The following is a 19,710-nucleotide window of genomic DNA, read 5'->3' as shown; positions in this document are numbered from 1 at the left end:
AGCCCATGGCAGGGCCGCCCGGGGGGGGGGGGGGCAAAGGGGGCAATTTGCCCCGGGCCCCGGAGGGGCCCCCAAGAGAACACTTTGGCGGCGGGTCCCGCTTCGGCGGTAATTCAGCGGCGGGGAGCTCCCGCCGCGGGTCTTTGGGGCACTTCGGCGGTGGGTCCCAGAACGGAAGGGCCCCCCGCCGCCGAAGACCCCGGGCCCCCGGAATCCTCTGGGCGGCCCTGGCCCATGGCTATTGCTGCACGGGGGAGCAGTGCCTCCGAGAAGGGGAGAGCTCTTCACCCCCTGGGCTCTCTGACCTGAGTGGAGGTGGGGGGGACACTGCTGCTCATGCAGGGGTTGACTGCATGGTCTGCTCCTTTGGGAAGGGTGCCCAGGTATGGGAGGCCCAGCTGGCCTGTCCTGCCCCACCCCGTAGGGTTCCTGGGGGGTGATGGGGCCTGGATCAGTGGAGCATGTTTCTCATTAATGCTTCTTTTAAAATTAAAAACTGTGAATAACTAAAATCTCCTCTGGCTGGTGTGTGTGTGGGTGCGTGGCAGGGAGGGAGGGAGTGGAGAGTGGGAGAGGGCAGGGGGAGATGGGTATGGGGGAAAGGCATGGTAATTGCTGGACCAGGTTAGCCAACTCCCTGCTCTCCCTTGGGCAGGGGGGAGGGAGGGACAGAGTGATTGCTGGACCAGAGGAATTGCCTGCCAAGTCTCTCCAGGGGCATGGGGATGTGGAGGAGGAGGGGGCATAGGGGGAAGGATGCAGTGTGTGGAGGTGGGGGACGATAGGGTGATTGTGGGACCAGAGTAGCCTGATCCTTGCTCTCTCCAGTGGGGGTGTGAGGTGTGTTGGGGGGGGTGCGTGGTGGGGACGGGGTGACGGATCTCTCGGGCAGGGGAGGAAGGGGAGTGGGGCATGGGCGGGAGTGGGGGAGGGGTGGCGGATCTCTTGGGGGGCAGGGGAGGGTGGGGAGTGGGGGATGGGTGGAGAGTGGTGGGGGCAGGGTGGTGGATCTGTTGGGGGGCAGGGGAGGGTGTGGGGGAGGGGTGGGATGTGGGGGAGGGGTGCGCGGTGCAGGCAAGGTGGCAGATCTTGGGCAGGGGAGAGCAGGGAGGGGGGAATGGGAGGGGAGTGGTAGGGGCGGGTGACGGATCTCTATCTCTCGGGGGGCGGGGGAGGGAGAGTGGGGGGATGGGCGGGAGTGGGGGAGGGGATGGCTGGGGGTGGGGTAGTGGATCTCGGGGGGCGGGGGAGTGGGGGAGAGGGATGGGCGGGAGTAGGGGAGGGGGATGGGTGGCGGGGTGACGGATCTGGGGGAGGGGGGGATGGGCGGGAGTGGGGGAGGGGGGTGGGGTGGCAGATCTCTGGGAGGAGGGGTCGGGGTGGGTCTCGGGGAGGGGAGGGTGGGGGTGGGGTAGTGGATCTGGGGGGCAGGGGAGGGAGAGGGGGGGGATGGGCGGGATGTGGGGGCGGGATGTGGGGGAGGGGTGGCGGCCCCCCCAGGGGAGAGGAATCTCTTCTGGGGGCGGGGCGAGTGACGTCCTCAGGCCTCGGCCAATCCGCCTTGACGCGCGCCGGTGCCGGTGGCCGCGAGTTCCGCAGGGTAACGCGCCCTCATTACCATATGCAGATGACGCCCTGTGCTGCTACGGGAGCTGCCCGGGCCGGGCGGACCGGTCAGGCGCGCGGCAGGCCCCGCCCCCGGCAGTGTGGGGGCGGGGCGCGATTGGCGGGGCGCGGGGGCTGCCGGGAAGATGGCGGACGCGGCGGCCGGGCGGCCCTGAGGGGCCGGGGGCGGCGACGGGCTCCAGCTCGGCCGGGAGCGCCATGTAGGGCCCGGGGGTCAGGGCGGGGCGCAGGGGCCCGGGGGGGGGTCAGAGCCGGGGGGGCCGGTGGGGAGGGGCGTGAGTTGGGGGGACTCGAGGGAGCGGGGCTGGGGGCTGGCTGTGGGGGGAGCTCCCGGGTACCCTGTCCCAGCAGGGGGTGTGGGGGGAGCGGGGCTGGGGGCTGGATGTGGGGGGAGCTCCCGGGTACCCTGTCCCAGCAGGGGGTGTGGAGGGAGCGGGGCTGGGGGCTGGCTGTGGGGGGAGCTCCCGGGTACCCTGTCCCAGCAGGGGGTGTGGAGGGAGTGGGGCAGGGGGCTGGATGTGGGGAGAGCTCCCGGGTACCCTGTCCCAGCAGGGGGTGTGGAGGGAGCGGGGCTGGGGGCTGGCTGTGGGGAGATCCCGGGTACCCTGTCCCAGCAGGGGGTGTGGAGGGAGCGGGGCTGGGGGCTGGCTGTGGGGGGAGCTCCCGGGTACCCTGTCCCAGCAGGGGGTGTGGGGGGAGCGGGGCTGGGGGCTGGCTGTGGGGGGAGCTCCCGGGTACCCTGTCCCAGCAGGGGGTGTGGAGGGAGCGGGGTTGGGGGCGGCTGTGGGGAGAGCTCCCGGGTACCCTGTCCCAGCAGGGGGTGTGGAGGGAGCTGGGCAGGGGCAGCTGTGGGGAGTTCCCGGGTACCCTGTCCCAGCAGGGGGTGTGGAGGGAGTGGGGCAGGGGGCTGGCTGTGCGGGGAGCTCCCGGGTACCCTGTCCCAGCAGGGGGTGTGGAGGGAGCGGGGTTGGGGGCTGGATGTGGGGAGAGCTCCCGGGTACCCTGTCCCAGCAGGGGGTGTGGAGGGAGCGGGGCTGGGGGCTGGCTGTGGGGGGAGCTCCCGGTTACCCTGTCCCAGCAGGGGGTGTGGAGGGAGCGGGGCTGGGGGCTGGCTGTGGGGAGAGCTCCCGGGTACCCTGTCCCAGCAGGGGGTGTGGAGGGAGCGGGGCTGGGGGCTGGCTGTGGGGAGAGCTCCCGGGTACCCTGTCCCAGCAGGGGGTGTGGAGGGAGCGGGGCTGGGGGCTGGATGTGGGGAGAGCTCCCGGGTACCCTGTCCCAGCAGGGGGTGCGGAGGGAGCGGGGTTGGGGGCTGGATGTGGGGAGAGCTCCCGGGTACCCTGTCCCAGCAGGGGGTGTGGAGGGAGCGGGGCTGGGGGCTGGCTGTGGGGAGAGCTCCCGGGTACCCTGTCCCAGCAGGGGGTGTGGAGGGAGCGGGGCTGGGGGCTGGATGTGGGGAGAGCTCCCGGGTACCCTGTCCCAGCAGGGGGTGTGGAGGGAGCGGGGTTGGGGGCGGCTGTGGGGAGAGCTCCCGGGTACCCTGTCCCAGCAGGGGGTGTGGAGGGAGCTGGGCAGGGGCAGCTGTGGGGAGAGCTCCTGGGTACCATGTCCCAGCAGGGGGTGTGGAGGGAGTGGGGCTGGGGGCTGGCTGTGGGGAGCTCCCGGGTACCCTGTCCCAGCAGGGGGTGTGGAGGGAGCGGGGGTGGGGGCTGGATGTGGGGAGCTCCCGGGTACCCTGTCCCAGCAGGGGGTGTGGAGGGAGCAGGGCTGGGGGCGGCTGTGGGGAGAGCTCCCGGGTACCCTGTCCCAGCAGGGGGTGTGGGGGGAGTGGGGCAGGGGGCTGGATGTGGGGAGCTCCCGGGTACCCTGTCCCAGCAGGGGGTGTGGAGGGAGCAGGGCTGGGGGCGGCTGTGGGGAGAGCTCCCGGTTACCCTGTCCCAGCAGGGGGTGTGGGGGGAGCGGGGGAGGGGGCTGGCTGTGGGGGGAGCTCCCGGGTACCATGTCCCAGCAGGGGGTGTGGAGGGAGCGGGGCTGGGGGCTGGATGTGGGGAGAGCTCCCGGGTACCCTGTCCCAGCAGGGGGTGTGGAGGGAGCCGGGCTGGGGGCTGGCTGTGGGGAGAGCTCCCGGGTACCCTGTCCCAGCAGGGGGTGTGGAGGGAGCGGGGCAGGGGCAGCTGTGGGGAGCTCCCGGGTACCCTGTCCCAGCAGGGGGTGTGGAGGGAGCAGGGCTGGGGGCGGCTGTGGGGAGAGCTCCCGGTTACCCTGTCCCAGCAGGGGGTGTGGGGGGAGCGGGGGTGGGGGCTGGCTGTGGGGGGAGCTCCCGGGTACCATGTCCCAGCAGGGGGTGTGGAGGGAGCGGGGCTGGGGGCTGGATGTGGGGAGAGCTCCCGGGTACCCTGTCCCAGCAGGGGGTGTGGGGGGAGCGGGGCTGGGGGCGGCTGTGGGGAGAGCTCCCGGTTACCCTGTCCCAGCAGGGGGTGTGGGGGGAGCGGGGCTGTGGGCTGGCTGTGGGGGGAGCTCCCGGGTACCCTGTCCCAGCAGGGGGTGTGGGGGGAGCGGGGCTGGGGGCGGCTGTGGGGAGCTCCCGGGTACCCTGTCCCAGCAGGGGGTGAGGAGGGAGCGGGGCTGGGGGCTGGCTGTGGGGAGAGCTCCCGGGTACCCTGTCCCAGCAGGGGGTGTGGAGGGAGCGGGGCTGGGGGCGGCTGTGGGGGGAGCTCCCGGGTACCCTGTCCCAGCAGGGGGTGTGGAGGGAGCGGGGCTGGGGGCTGGCTGTGGGGGGAGCTCCCGGGTACCCTGTCCCAGCAGGGGGTGTGGGGGGAGTGGGGCAGGGGGCTGGATGTGGGGGGATCACCCGGATCCCCTGTCCCAGCAGGGGGACTGGAGGGAGCGGCGCTGGGGGCTGGATGTGGGGAGAGCTCCCGGGTACCATGTCCCAGCAGGGGGTGTGGAGGGAGTGGGGCAGGGGGCTGGATGTGGGGAGCTCCCGGGTACCCTGTCCCAGCAGGGGGTGCGGAGGGAGCGGGGCTGGGGGCTGGCTGTGGGGAGCTCCCGCGAGCACGGTCCCAGCAGGGGGTGTGGAGGGAGCGGGGCTGGGGGCGGCTGTGGGGGGAGCTCCTGGGTACCATGTCCCAGCAGGGGGTGTGGGGGGAGCGGGGGTGGGGGCTGGCTGTGGGGGGAGCTTCCGGGTACCCAGTCCCAGCAGGGGGTGCGGAGGGAGCGGGGCTGGCGGGTGGGAGAGCTCCCGGGTACCCTGTCCCAGCAGGGGGTGCGGAGGGAGCGGGGCTGGGGGCTGGCAGTGGGGAGCTCCCGGGTACCCTGTCCCAGCAGGGGGTGTGGGGGGAGCGGGGCTGGGGGCTGGCTGTGGGGAGCTCCCGGGTACCCTGTCCCAGCAGGGGGTGTGGAGGGAGCGGGGCTGGGGGCTGGCTGTGGGGAGCTCCCGGGTACCCTGTCCCAGCAGGGGGTGTGGAGGGAGCGGGGCTGGGGGCTGGCTGTGGGGGGAGCTCCCGGGTACCCTGTCCCAGCAGGGGGTGTGGAGGGAGCCGGGCTGGGGGCTGGCTGTGGGGGGAGCTCCCGGGTACCCTGTCCCAGCAGGGGGTGCGGAGGGAGCGGGGCTGGGGGCTGGCTGTGGGGAGAGCTCCCGGGTACCCTGTCCCAGCAGGGGGTGTGGGGGGAGCCGGGCTGGGGGCTGGCTGTGGGGAGAGCTCCCGGGTACCCTGTCCCAGCAGGGGGGGAGGGGGGAGCGGGGCTGGGGGCTGGCTGTGGGGAGAGCTCCCGGTTACCCTGTCCCAGCAGGGGGTGTGGAGGGAGCCGGGCTGGGGGCTGGCTGTGGGGAGCTCCCGGGTACCATGTCCCAGCAGGGGGTGTGGAGGGAGCCGGGCAGGGGGCTGGCTGTGGGGAGAGCTCCCGGGTACCCTGTCCCAGCAGGGGGTGTGGAGGGAGCAGGGCTGGGGGCTGGATGTGGGGGGAGCTCCCGGGTACCCTGTCCCAGCAGGGGGTGTGGAGGGAGCGGGGCTGGGAGCTGGCTGTGGGGGGAGCTTCCGGGTACCCTGTCCCAGCAGGGGGTGTGGAGGGAGCGGGGCTGGGGGCTGGATGTGGGGAGAGCTCCCGGGTACCCTGTCCCAGCAGGGGTTGTGGAGGGAGCGGGGCTGGGGGCTGGCTGTGGGGAGAGCTCCCGGGTACCCTGTCCCAGCAGGGGGTGTGGAGGGAGCGGGGCTGGGGGCTGGCTGTGGGGGGAGCTCCCGGGTACCCTGTCCCAGCAGGGGGTGCGGAGGGAGCGGGGCTGGCTGTGGGGAGAGCTCCCGGGTACCCTATCCCAGCAGGGGGTGTGGAGGGAGCAGGGCTGGGGGCTGGCTGTGGGGAGAGCTCCCGGGTCCCGTGTCCCAGCAGGGGGTGTGGAGGGAGCGGGGCTGGGGGCTGCCTGTGGGGAGAGCTCCCGGGTACCCTGTCCCAGCAGGGGGTGCAGAGGGAGCGGGGCAGGGGGCTGGCTGTGGGGAGAGCTCCCGGTTACCCTGTCCCAGCAGGGGGTGCGGAGGGAGCGGGGCTGGGGGCTGGCTGTGGGGGGAGCTCCCGGGTACCCTGTCCCAGCAGGGGGTGTGGATGGAGCGGGGCAGGGGGCTGGCTGTGGGGAGAGCTCCCGGGTACCCTGTCCCAGCAGGGGGTGTGGAGGGAGCGGGGCTGGGGGCTGGCTGTGGGGAGAGCTCCCGGGTACCCTGTCCCAGCAGGGGGTGTGGGGGGAGCGGGGCTGGTGGCTGGCTGTGGGGAGCTCCCGGGTACCCTGTCCCAGCAGGGGGTGCGGAGGGAGTGGGGCAGGGGGCTGGCTGTGGGGAGGCCCCGGGTACCCTGTCCCAGCAGGGGGTGTGGAGGGAGCGGGGCTGGGGGCAGCTGTGGGGAGCTCCCGGGTACGCTGTCCCAGCAGGGGGTGCGGAGGGAGTGGGGCTGGGGGCGGCTGTGGGGAGAGCTCCCGGGTACCCTGTCCCAGCAGGGGTGGGGGGGGAGCGGGGCTGGGGGCTGGGTGTGGGGAGGGCGCCCGGGTACCATGTCCCAGCAGCGGGTGTGTGCTCCCGGGTAACCTGTCCCAGCAGGGGGTGTGGAGGGAGCGGGGCTGGGGGCGGCTGTGGGGAGAGCTCCCGGGTACCCTGTCCCAGCAGGGGGTGCGGAGGGAGCGGGGTTGGGGGCTGGCTGTGGGGAGAGCTCCCGGGTACCCTGTCCCAGCAGGGGGTGCGGAGGGAGCGGGGCTGGGGGCTGGCTGTGGGGAGCTCCCGGGTACCATGTCCCAGCAGCGGGTGTGGAGGGAGCCGGGCTGGGGGCTGGCTGTGGGGAGAGCTCCCGGGTACCCTGTCCCAGCAGGGGGTGCGGAGGGAGCGGGGCTGGGGGCTGGCTGTGGGGAGCTCCCGGGTACCCTGTCCCAGCAGGGGGTGTGGAGGGAGCGGGGCTGGGGGCTGGATGTGGGGAGCTCCCGGGTACCCTGTCCCAGCAGGGGGTGTGGAGGGAGCGGGGCTGGGGGTTGGCTGTGGGGAGCTCCCGGTTACCCTGTCCCAGCAGGGGGTGTGGAGGGAGCGGGGCTGGATGTGGGGAGAGCTCCCGGGTACCATGTCCCAGCAGGGGGTGTGGAGGGAGTGGGGCTGGGGGTTGGCTGTGGGGAGCTCCTGGGTACCCTGTCCTAGTGGGGGGCGTCTGGTGGGACTTTTGAGGCGAGTGCAGGTGTCTCCTTGCTGCTTTAGCTGCTAATTCCTTCATCCCGGGCTGAGGCCCCAGGGAAGCTGGGTCCCTGGCCCTGCCTCCCTCATGCTCTTTCTCTGACTTTCCTTCAGGGTCTCCTTGTTTTCAGAAGCCCCTCGAGTTGCCCTCCCCTCACCATGCTGCGCCTGCTGCCATGGCTCCGCGCCCTGAGCCAAGAGAGCGCACGGCCCTGTGTCCTGCAGGGGCTGGCTGCTAGTGACACGAGGGGGGCCAGGATGTACCCGAGCTGCTACTGTGCGGGGAAGGCCAAGCAGCGGGCTGTGCTGCTCCCCCTGGATCCCTACAGCCACGGGCTGTTCCACAGCTTGCCCCCCGATGCCGGCAGGACTCGAGGCCATGGCAAGAAGAAGAGCTGGAGCTTCATCCACGAGAAGATGAGCTACGACACTTTCTTTACCATGAAGCGTTTGATAGAGCGGTCGCAGAGTGTGGGGGAAGTGCTGCGTTGGGTCACCCAGAACCCCAGCAAGGTGTCCGCCAGCCACTACCCCATTGCCCTGCACAAGCTGGGCCAGCTGCTGCAGCAGCCACAGGGCCAGGCCGTGGTGAATGGAGAGCACCGTGGACCCAACCAGGTGCTGGAGCAGCCAGAGTTCCAGGCGCTCTGCCAGGCCATCATCAGTGGGTGCTCCAAGTTCGATAACTTCAGCATCGTCAATTGTCTGTACGCTGCCGCGGCCCTGGGTGAGTGCTCTGAGAACCGGGTGGGGGGAGGTTATGTGCCATGGGGTGTGTGAGGGGTGGTGGGACTGCAGTGGGGTGCTGTGCATAGGGTTGGGAGGGCAGGAGGGTTCTCACACGCATGTGGACACCCAGTCTGTGTGGCTAAAGGGGTTACCTCCCTGGAGGTGGGCAGCTCTGGAGCGTGGAGGGTTACCTGTACGCAGCCATACCTGTGTGGGTTCATGCCATTGTGCCATTGTGGAGGCAGAAGCTGCATTTGGGGGACACACCTTGGGGCTTGAGCCAGGGAGGACAAGAAGAAACACATGTAAATCTGAGTAGGCTGCGTTTGTCTGAAGTGCCCAGAGTGCCTGTGTGATGAGGAGGCTGAGAGAGTCAGCCCCAGCTGGGCGTGTGCTGAGAGACTCTGGGAACTGGGTGCAGGCTCTGAGCTCTACAGGCAGCTGGACCTTCATTCAGGGGCAGCATCCCAGGTTTCTGCTGCACTTTGGTGTATGGGCAAGAGAGGACCATATTAATGGCCTGACTGGATCAGCCCCAAGGTCTGTGGCTTGTGCCGGAGACTTCAGAGGAAGGCATAAGAATCCTTCCATAGCTGCTGATGTTACCCGCACAAAATTCTCTGTTACTCACACGCTCTAAGGGCACCCACCTTTACGCAGTTCGTAGGGCTCAAGGCATAGCCTTACACTCTGTGGGTTTGCGGGGTCCTTTACCAGTGAAAGAGCCTCACACAGTAATATCCTACTTAACCTCTATTTATTAACAGTTACCAAAACAGACTGCACATGCTAAGCCTACAATGCTCACCGCTCCCAATAAGGCAGAGGAACTTTTCTTGATGGCCAGTCAGGATCAGGCCAGCTGGGGGACTCCAGCTTCTGCACGGTGTCATTGGCAGGGTGTTGAGGTCTGGCAGCTCTGATCTTCGGGGCTGGGGCCTGGAGCTGGTTCCCAAGAACTTCCTTTTGGACGTCACCCCAGCTTATATAGTGACACCTGAGTCCTGCTTAGCTGCACCTTAACCAGCCATTTCACTAAATGATTCCTAAGCAATTCTCTAACCCATCCTGACATATTGTCAAACAATCCTTTAGCCAATCCTACCCAGCACCTTCATTGATTTACACCTAGCAAAATCAGTTCTGTAACAGCCACACTCACAAACCAGACCGAGACCAGACGGATAAACTGTAGAGAAATGGGGACCATAAAGACAAAACGATAATAAAGTCGGGATTTCACAGCCACAGCTGTTGAGAAGTGATTTCTTGCTGGACGGACGCCATCAAAGAAAATTTTCTTTAACCATCTTAAGCCCCATTTCTGTATCTGGTGATGGTGGGTGCTACTGGGACAGGAGCCTTCTGAACAGCCCGATGTGACATTCTTCTAATGTCATTTAGGTGGAATGTGGGGATGTGACTTGCTGCTGCTTGGCTGATGGCTGCTGCTCTCCGGATATGGCTGCAGACAAAGGCCTCAGACAATATGGCTACAGGAAAAGGCCTTATCCTTACAATGTGGGGCAATCTTCCCCAGCAGTAGGTTTTATCTAGCCCTTACTAGTCAGCGATCGGCTTAAGCCTTGGAGATGAGGTTTAATATCCCTGCAGAATTTGTGTTACAATAACTATTATGGGTGTTCTTGGTAGCCACATAAGCTTCCAATCCGTCTTTGAATCTCGCTAAATTCTTGGCTTCAATGACTTCCTGTGTCAGTGACTTGCACACTTTATTCACACGCCGCGTGAAAGGTGTTTTTCAGTTTGGAATTTCCCGCCGTTAATCTCATGGAATGTCCCCTTGTCCTTGTGTTCTAAGTCAGGGAGAACAAATGCACCCATCTGCTTTCTCTGGACCAGTCGTTATTTGCATAGACTTTTATCACATCCCCTCTTGCTCGTCTGCTCTCTAAGGAAACCATCCCAGTTGTTTCAATCTCTCTTCATAGAGTTTTTCTAGGCCGGTGGTTCTCAATTGTCATTGCACCGTGACCCCCTTTTTTCAACAGAATTACTCTGTGACCCCAGGAGAGGGGGCCAGAGCCCAAATCCTGCCGCCCCGGGTGAGGGTGGAGCTCAGGCTGTAGTTTCAGCCCCAAGTCCCAGCAAGTCTAATGCTGGCCCTGGGGTCACAACACACTTCAAGTTCCTGACCCACAGTTTGAGAACTGCTGTTCTAGGCCTTGGATCATTCTCACCGCCCTTGTGTGAACGCCCTCTAGCTCTGCCATATCCGTCTGGGACAGAGCACCCGTGCTGCACACGGGATCCGGATGAGGCTGCGCCATTGGCTTATCAAAAGGCATTCGAATAGTCTCAGTTATTCACCACTCTAGACCTTAAGCATCCCAGCATCACCTCAGCTTTTTTGACCACAGCTGTGCACTGAGCAGAGATCTCCACTGAGCTGTTGGCAGTGACACCCAGATCCCTTTCCTGGGCTGACGCAGTTAATGTCGAGCCCTGTCAGGTGGACAAGTCGTTCGTATTTTCCCCTCCAATGCGCATTACTTACTATTTATCAGCAGTGAACTTCACTGCCTGTCATGCAGCCCTTTCACCCAGCTGGGCTTGAGATCTCCGAGTTCCTCACCGCCCTCTCTGGGCCTGACTCACCTAAATAACTTACCAGCTGCAAATGCTGCTACTTCCCTGCTTACCCTCCTTTCCAGACCACTGATAAATTCATTAAACACAGGACCTAGCCTGGAGCCTTCAGGCCCCGCTGTTAACCGTGTGCCCTTTAGTCCTGCTCTCGCTTTCTGTGCCCAGCCAGCCTTCGATCCAGGACAGCACTGTCTCTCTCAGCCCAGGAGAACTTCACTTCTTTAGCCACCTCTTGTGGGGGACCTTGGAAAAGCCTTTTGAAAGTCTAAATTACATCAGTTGGTTCAATAGATGAGTGAGACGTGATTTTCCTTGGCAAAAATGATGCTGGTTAGACCCTGTGAAACCCAGTTTTTCCAGGTCTTTTAACAGACTGTTGTTAATGATCATTTCTACCAGTTTGCCAGGTACAGCTGTAAGGCTGACTGGTCTAATTCCCCGGATCACCCCAGGGTCTTTTTAGATCTGGGTACAGCATTGGCCCCTCTGGGCGTCTGGGACAGCGGCTGGTTTTCGTAAAGCAGCTCAGCCTCTTGTTACTGACGCTCCTTCGGGGCTCTTGGACGTGCTGTTGGATTTCTGTTGGGCTCAAGTAGCCTCTTGCCACTGCCCGCTAGCCTGGTTCATTTAATCTTGGCCTTGCAGCTCGTATATGTTCTGAGTGTCTCTTCCTGTTTGTTTTACTAGGATCCATGCCACCTGCGGGGATTTCACTTTCTTTACTTCTGACCTGAGAGCCTATTTGACCATTTGCCTAGTATTTCAATCTCTTTCTGAAATGTTGTGTCACTGTCACTTCTTGGGGCCCTACCTTCTCCAGGATGTTGAACTTAATTCGATTGTGGTCACTGTTAGTTGCTCAGCTACTGTCACTTCTTCAATTACCTTAATTAAAATATTCATTTAAATTAAGAGATGAGTTGGAAATGATTAGCCTGGTTAGTGCCGCATCTCCTGGGTTTTGAAGAAGACAGGAAATTCCTCCCTGTACAAGGCAGAGAAGGCAGTGTGAGGTTGTGGGATAGGTGTGACTGCTGGGCGGTCCAATCTTGTGCCCAGCAAAGTCAGCAAGACTTTCCATTAACTTCACTAAGCATCAGACTAGACCAGTGGTTCCCAAACTGGGGTTCCTTGAAATGTTACAGGGGGTTCTTGGGAAAAAATTCCCTAATGGTGGACAGAGCTGTCCATAGGGACCGGGGGCAGCAGCGTGGAGCCCCTGGACTTCCAAGAGCTAAGCAGATCAAAGCAAGCATCTCTGCCACACTGAGGAGATTTAAACTTCAAGACTGCTTATAAGAAATGGAAATGGAGGTGGATATTTTTTGCTGTTTTTAAAATTAAATAGGCAGCTAGTATTTTATTTAAAATTATTATGAAGAACAAGTTTAAGCTTTGTTGTAACATGCATTGTTTGCCTGGACTGCTCAAGACCTGGATGCTTGTGTAGGAGGAACTCTTTGAGTTGGCTTCTTAAATACCTTCTTGCTGTTTCACATCTGATACTCCTTGAAGAAACATAGGAGCCTTGTCTTATGACAGACTTATTCAAACCGATACAAGCTATGAAAGTGAGATCTTGGAAGAGTGTTGCCGTTTTCATAATGTAATAAAAATACTGTACTGATAAATAATAATTAATAATAAATAGTGTGTAATAAGCATGTCACAAAAACAATTTTTATATTTCCAAGATCATTGCTTTAATAATTTATACTCGGGTGAAGGAGAAAATCCCTGGAAATATTCATTTTTAGGCGAGGGTTCGCGAGACTTGACATTTTAGTGAAAGGGGTTCACAGGTTGTTAAAGTTTGGGATCCACTGGACTAGACCCAGAATGATCACAGGGAAATCAGCATCTTAGGTTTCAGCATTATCACTCCCCTCCCCCACCCCAAGAGGAATGGGCTGCCACCCCTCTTCAAGCTGGCCGGGCACTGAGGCCAGTCTCATGGCATTGGTTGTGCTCAGGTCGCATTTCAACGTTTTCTTTGCAACCATGAGAGCTAAAACCCTTTTTTTTTTTGTTTAGCTGATATTTTAGAGCATGATTCTCAGGAGCAGCTGGAATCCATAGGGACCTGACTGATTTGAATCAGGTTCCCTTTCCGAGAGCCGGAGCAGGATGCTGGAGGGAAGACCTGCTGCGTGTGCCTGTGGCTCTGGGCGGTGGGGGGTTGCAAACACAGCAGTCTGGGCCCGTAAAAGCCCACTCATGGAGATCAGGAGCCTGCCCTGGTGCAGAGTGGATCCGTTTCTGCCGGATCCCAGCTTTAACTGAAACATCATGGCATTTCTAGCTCTTCCCCTCGGGAAGGACCCTCCGAATCTGACCATGGTGCTCTGCACCCTTGCCTGAGCCTGCCCACAGGCAGCTCCAGCACTGCTGGGGCCATCTAGCGCTTCCCAAGAAGCCTCAGGGGTAATTGACAAGACTCAGCTCATGCTGTGGGCAGCAGCAAAACTGACCTGACCTGGGTTGGTTTCCTAGTGCTGCTGATGGGGAAGCTCTGAGTGGGGGGAGAGGCAGACCCCAGCTCCCGCAGCGAGTGGCTGCAGTGGTACGCCAGAGGGCAAGATTTCCTAATCCCTGCTCTGTCTCCAGGCCTCCCTGGAGAGTCAGCCTTGGTGCAGGTGCTGGAGGATGAGTCCCGGAGCCGCCTGGGGCGCTTCAACCAGAAGGACGTCTCCATGGTGTTCAGCAGTGTGATGCGGCTTCACCCATCCGGCCCCCACCCCTTGGTGGAGTCCTGCCTCAGCAGCCTGGAGCGGCACCTGGAGAAGGAGCGCCACCCACAGACCCTCTTCCTCCTCCTCTCCTACTACCGGCTCCGGGCCCAGGCGCTGCAGGGCCACCCAGCCTCTGACCAGCAGCTGCTCAACAACCGCAAGATCCTGCGCCTGGTCAGGCACACGCTGGGGCAAGTGAGCGCCGTCCGCGAGCACGAGCTAGCCCTGCTGGATGAGATGTTGGCCCTGTGCGCTCAGGAGGCCAACAATAAGGCCCTGGAGGCCATCTTCAGCTCGCAGCTCTTCTATGAGAACCGCCAGGAGCGCTTCATCCGCAGCATGGCAGGTGAGGGCTGGGGGCTACCCACCTCCCCAGGCTTGCCTCAAACCTTTCCCCAACATTGGCTTGTCTGGGCTCTGGGCCACCCTCTCCACACCCTCTGTTCCTGCCCTTTCTTGCCCCTTAAAGGACATCCTGGCAGCCAGAGCTCAGCTGTGCTAGCCCTTCCCTGGTGTGCCGGGGAAATGCCTGACGTTAGAGCAGCCACAGCTGCGATTGGGGTTGCCCAGCCATTCCCCCTCTGGGCGGAGGTGTCCCAGGCTGGTGGCTGGATGGTGAATTCTGGAGGCTGGAGCACAGGAATCTCAGCCGTTTCGGGTGAGGAGGAAAAGGACGTCTGTACACGCAGATGTGCTCTTCTGGAAAGCTCCGGGGCCCCTGCAGCCTGCATAGGAGCTGCCCTGGGCTCGGCAGAGGAGGCCTTGTACCAACTTGCTGATTCACCCCTGCGGTGGTGGTTTAAACATCACAGGCTGTGCCTGCCCTCTAAGCCATGCGTCCCTGCTCCTCCAATGTCTGGCTCGGGGAGCGGCACTGTGCAAGCTGCACACACGGGAGCCTGCCTGTCAGTGGCTGCTCTGCGGGGGTCGGGGGTGCCCGTTCTGCTCTTGACCCCTTGTGCACCTCAGCCAGGGCGTGTGGACCAATCCTGTAGGGAGTGTGGGAGCAGTGTCCTTGTTTCAGTCGGAGCCCCAGGGAGTCCCATGCAGAGACCTGGCTTGGAAGGGCCGGGCTGTTATCCTCCAGGACATGGGGCCCCAGGCAGGCAGTGTCTGGGGTTTCTGGCTGATGCAGCCCTGCTCTGTGGTGTTTCCTGCAGAGTGGCTCCCAAGGAAGGCCGAGAACCTCACCCCCTACACCATGGCGCTGATTGCCAAGTATGTGGCCCGGCACAGGCTGCGTGAGCCACGCCTGCTCGACACCATCGCCAACTTCCTGCTGAAGCGTGGGGAGCAGCTGGAGAGCAAGGTGAGCGCCCTGCCCTGCCCCCGGGAGGCAGGCTGAGGCCCAGCTCCTTGGAGCTCTCCCGTTACCAGGGGGGATAACAGAGTCCCCCATGTGAGTGGGGATCTCAGTGCAGTTACCAGGGAAGGGCCCCTTCAGGGCAAGGCCAGCCAGTCCTCTGTGCCCCCTGCCTGCCCCAGCCTCACTCCCTCTCTCTCTGGCTGCAGGTGATCCAGAAGCTGGTGTTTCCCTTCAGCCGCATGAATTACCGGCCATCTAACCACAGCGAACTCTTCCCCAAGCTGGAGGCCATCCTGGAGCAGAAGGCAGCCAGTTCGCCCCTGGCCACTGTCAACATCCTCATGTCCATGTTCCAGCTCAGGCACTTCCCCCAGGCTGTCCTGCACCAGGTTTTCTCCCCAGCCTTCATCACCAATGTCATGAGTATGTCAGTCCTCTGCCCAGGAAACCCTCATGGCTGGTTACAGCCCCCAGGGCTAGGGGTGGGAGGTGGGTCCCAAGGAGTTGGGTATGGCAGCCCTTTCCAGGAAAGCGGGAGGAGTGTGGGGGGTGGATAGAGCCCCTGCTAGGATCTGTCCCCTGCTCCAGGAAAGGAGGATCCCGGCGTGAGCAGGGGGACAGCAGCACTGCCTGTCTCTTTCCCGGTGCAGGCAGCCCCTATGCGCTGATCGTGCGCCGCTACCTCTCTCTGCTGGATGCAGCACTGGAGCTGGAGTTCCGAGATTACAGCGGCCCGCGCCTCGACCCACGCTACCGGGTCCTCATGTTTGACCACGCCCTGACAGCTGACGAGGCCAACAGGAAATACAGGTTGGAGGGCTGGTGCGGGGGCGGGGTTTGAGGGCAGCAGACCATGCGGGTTGGAGGGGCAGTGCTCAGCCCAGGGTGATGGGAGGGGGGTGGGGGTCGGAGGGCCCGGCGCCCAGGCCGTGTGGTCATAGGGGCAGGGTTTGAGGGCAGCAAGCCATACAGGTCAGAGGGGCGGTGCCCAGGCCGAGGTGGGAGGAAATGTCGGAGGGCCCAGCGCCCAGGCCGTACGGCTCGGAGGGTCGGTGCCCAGCCCGGGGGGGCGGGCGGGGGGTGTCAGAGGGCCCAGCGCCCAGGTCGGAGGGTCGGTGCCCAGCCCGGGGGGGCGGGCGGGGGGTGTCAGAGGGCCCAGCGCCCAGGTCGGAGGGTCGGTGTCCAGCCTGGGGGAAGGGGGGTGTCAGAGGGCCCAGCGCCCAGGTCGGAGAGTCGGTGTCCAGCCTGGGGGAAGGGGGGTCAGAGGGCCCAGTGCCCAGGCCGTTTGGGTCGGAGGGGCGGTGTCCAGGCTGGGGGAAGGGGGGTGTCGGAGGGCCCAGCGCCCAGGCCATACGAGTCAGTGTCCAGCCTGGGGGAAGGGGGGTCAGAGGGCCCAGCACCCAGGCCGTACGGGTCGGAGGGGCGGTGTCTAGCCTGGGGGAAGGGGGGGTTGGAGGGCCCAGTGCCCAGGCCGTACGGGTCAGAGGGGGCGGTGTCCAGCCTGGGGGAAGGGGGGGTCAGAGGGCCCAGCGCCCAGGCCGTACCGGTCAGAGGGGGCGGTGTCTAGCCTGGGGGAAGGGGGGGTGTTGGAGGGCCCAGTGCCCAGGCCGTTCCGGTCAGAGGGGGCGGTGTCTAGCCTGGGGGAAGGGGGGTGTCGGAGGGCCCAGTGCCCAGGCCATACGGGTCAGAGGGGGCGGTGTCCAGCCTGGGGGAAGGGGGGGTCAGAGGGCCCAGTGCCCAGGCCGTACCGGTCAGAGGGGGCGGTGTCTAGCCTGGGGGAAGGGGGGGTGTTGGAGGGCCCAGTGCCCAGGCCGTTCCGGTCAGAGGGGGCGGTGTCTAGCCTGGGGGAAGGGGGGGTGTTGGCGGGCCCAGTGCCCAGGCCGTTCCGGTCAGAGGGGGCGGTGTCCAGCCTGGGGGAAGGGGGGTCAGAGGGCCCAGCACCCAGGCCGTACGGGTCGGAGGGGCGGTGTCCAGCCTGGGGGAAGGGGGGTGTCAGAGGGCCCAGTGCCCAGGCCGTACGGGTCAGAGGGGGCGGTGTCCAGCCTGGGGGAAGGGGGGGTCAGAGGGCCCAGTGCCCAGGCCATACGGGTCAGAGGGACGGTGTCTAGCCTGGGGGAAGGGGGGTGTCAGAGGGCCCAGTGCCCAGGCCGTACGGGTCAGAGGGGGCGGTGTCCAGCCTGGGGGAAGGGGGGGTCAGAGGGCCCAGTGCCCAGGCCAGACGGGTCAGAGGGACGGTGTCTAGCCTGGGGGAAGGGGGGTGTCGGAGGGCCCAGTGCCCAGGCCGTACGGGTCAGAGGGGGCGGTGTCCAGCCTGGGGGAAGGGGGGTCAGAGGGCCCAGTGCCCAGGCCCTCCGGGTCAGAGGGGGCGGTGTCTAGCCTGGTGGAGGGGGGTGGTGGAGGGCCCAGTGCCCAGGCCGTACGGGTCAGAGGGGGCGGTGTCAAGCCTGGGGGAAGGGGGGGTGTTGGAGGGCCCAGTGCCCAGGCCGTACGGGTCAGAGGGGGCGGTGTCCAGCCTGGGGGAAGGGGGGTCAGAGGGCCCAGTGCCCAGGCCATACGGGTCAGAGGGACGGTGTCTAGCCTGGGGGAAGGGGGGTGTCGGAGGGCCCAGTGCCCAGGCCGTACGGGTCAGAGGGGGCGGTGTCTAGCCTGGGGGAAGGGGGGGTGTTGGAGGGCCCAGTGCCCAGGCCGTACCGGTCAGAGGGACGGTGTCCAGCCTGGGGGAAGGGGGGTCAGAGGGCCCAGTGCCCAGGCCGTACGGGTCGGAGGGGCGGTGTCTAGCCTGGGGGAAGGGGGGGTGTCGGAGGGCCCAGTGCTCAGGCCATACCGGTCAGAGGGGCGGTGTCTAGCCTGGGGGAAGGGGGGGTGTTGGAGGGCCCAGTGCCCAGGCCATACGGGTCAGAGAGGCGGTGTCCAGCCTGGGGGAAGGGGGGTGTCGGAGGGCCCAGTGCCCAGGCCGTACGGGTCAGAGGGGGCGGTGTCCAGCCTGGGGGAAGGGGGGGTGTTGGAGGGCCCAGTGCCCAGGCCGTACCGGTCAGAGGGGGCGGTGTCTAGCCTGGGGGAAGGGGGGTGTCGGAGGGCCCAGTGCCCAGGCCATACGGGTCAGAGGGGCGGTGTCCAGCCTGGGGGATGGGGGGTGTGTGTGTGTGTCTCAGTTTTGTGCTGTTCCCCTCCCCAGTCCCCCACTGGCTCTGCACCTCCTGCTCTGGGAGGAGAAGCTTCCTACTACGAAGCAGCAGGGGAGGCGCCCGGCCCGGGGGTGCGAGACGGGGGAGGCTTGTGCTGTGCCCACGGCTAGGGCTGGCACTCTGCCTGCAGTGGGCACGTTCCTAGGCGCTCTACGGTGCAGTGCTGCAGCTACACCGCTGTAGAGCTGCTGTGGAGACAGGGCAATGGGAGGGGTCAGCCCAGTGCTCTGGCCCCTTCCCAAGAGGCTGGAGCTAGGGCTGGATGAGTTCAGCCTCCCTGTAGAGTGTAGACAGTGCTAGAGGGTGGCCTAACTACATTGCATGGGGCGGGGGTGGATTTCTGAGCAACGGGGCTGGGTCAGTCTGGTGTGGACCAGCCCTGGTTTAGTGGGGCAGCCGCAGTGGCAGGGCCCATAGCGCCCTGTGGCCTCAGGAGGGACGGGTTTGACGGGCGTGGGCGTTGCAGCCCAGCAGAGGGGAGGTGGGAGGTGGCTGGGGGTCCTGACTGGGATTTGCTGTGACCCCCCTTATTCCTCCCTTCAGTTACAAGGGGCTGGTGGCTGAGGCCCTGAGGCAGCTAGTGGGAGAGGAGTGCTACCGGCAGGACGAGGTGCTGCCCCCCGGATACTGCACAGGTAACTGTCACGGAGTGTGGGGGAGACTAGACCCGGCACCCCTGGCTTCCTGCGATTCACCATGACTCTAAGCCAGCCAGTACAACAGATGGTTTATTTAGACGACAGGAACACAGTCCAAAACAGGTCTTGCCGGTACAGACAACAGGACCCCCCCCTTAGGTTAGGTCCATCTGGGGGCCCCAGGGAGGCCACAGCCCCGTTGGGAAGCCCAAGCCCCGTCGGGCCCCCTCTCCATTTCCCAGACAGCTCCAAATTGAAACTTCCTGCAGCCTCTCACTCAGCCTCCCCCAGCCTTTGTGTCCTTTGTCCATTTTTCCCGGGCAGAGGTGTCACCTGGCCTTCAACCCCCCTCCTGGGTTCTCATGTTACATGCTCAGGTATGCTCCCTTCCCCAAGGCAGGCAGTCCCAGCAAAACTCCCCTGCAACCTTCTCAGGTTAATACTCCCCACTCAGCATTCACATAACACAGCCAGAAGATTCCCACTTCGTCACAGTAACGTTCCTGGGGGTTTCATAGATTCATAGACTCCAGGACTGGAAGGGACCTCGAGAGGTCATCGAGTCCAGTCCCCTGCCCTCATGGCAGGACCAAATACTGTCTAGACCATCCCTGATAGACATTTATCTAACCTACTCTTAAATATCTCCAGAGATGGAGATTCCACAGCCTCCCTAGGCAATTTATTCCAGTGTTTAACCACCCTGACAGTTAGGAACTTTTTCCTAATGTCCAACCTAAACCTCCCTTGCTGCAGTTTAAGCCCATTGCTTCTTGTTCTGTCCTTAGAGGCTAAGGTGAACAAGTTTTCTCCCTCCTCCTCATGACACCCTTTTAGATACCTGAAAACTGCTCTCATGTCCCCTCTCAGTCTTCTCCTTTCCAAACTAAACAAACCCAGTTCTTGCAGCCTCCTTCCTAGGTCATGTTCTCTAGACCTTTAATCATTCTTGTTGCTCTTCTCTGGACCCTCTCCAATTTCTCTACATCTTTCCTGAAATGCGGTGCCCAGAACTGGACAATAATCCAGTTGAGGCCTAACCAGCGCAGAGTAGAGCGGAAGAATGACTTCTCGTGTCTTGCTCAAACACACCTGTTAATGCATCCCAGAATCACGTTTGCTTTTTTTTGCAACAGCATCACACTGTTGACTCATATTTAGCTTGTGGTACGGTTATCCAGCCAGTTATGC

At 63.6% G+C, this 19,710-nt stretch overlaps 1 protein-coding gene across 1 annotated transcript in view; it reads left to right on the top strand.

The window, feature by feature from the left end:
• The first annotated feature begins 1,683 nt into the window (after positions 1-1,683).
• The window catches only part of FASTK (Fas activated serine/threonine kinase), a 52,725-nt gene continuing 34,698 nt past the window's right edge, over positions 1,684-19,710 (top strand). Inside the window, exons 1-7 of the mRNA XM_045004289.1 lie at positions 1,684-1,826; positions 7,434-8,046; positions 13,266-13,736; positions 14,551-14,699; positions 14,903-15,119; positions 15,347-15,506; positions 18,425-18,516. Coding sequence (XP_044860224.1) covers positions 7,479-8,046; positions 13,266-13,736; positions 14,551-14,699; positions 14,903-15,119; positions 15,347-15,506; positions 18,425-18,516 — 1,657 coding nt within the window. The 5' untranslated portion in view covers positions 1,684-1,826; positions 7,434-7,478. The remainder of the gene's footprint in view (positions 1,827-7,433; positions 8,047-13,265; positions 13,737-14,550; positions 14,700-14,902; positions 15,120-15,346; positions 15,507-18,424; positions 18,517-19,710) is intronic.

The sequence above is a fragment of the Mauremys mutica genome, chromosome 2 (assembly GCF_020497125.1).
Source record: "Mauremys mutica isolate MM-2020 ecotype Southern chromosome 2, ASM2049712v1, whole genome shotgun sequence".
In the NCBI taxonomy this organism is placed as follows: domain Eukaryota; kingdom Metazoa; phylum Chordata; order Testudines; family Geoemydidae; genus Mauremys; species Mauremys mutica.
The sequence above is the reverse complement of the archived record's forward strand: the minus strand, read 5'-3'. Positions and strand labels throughout refer to the sequence as shown.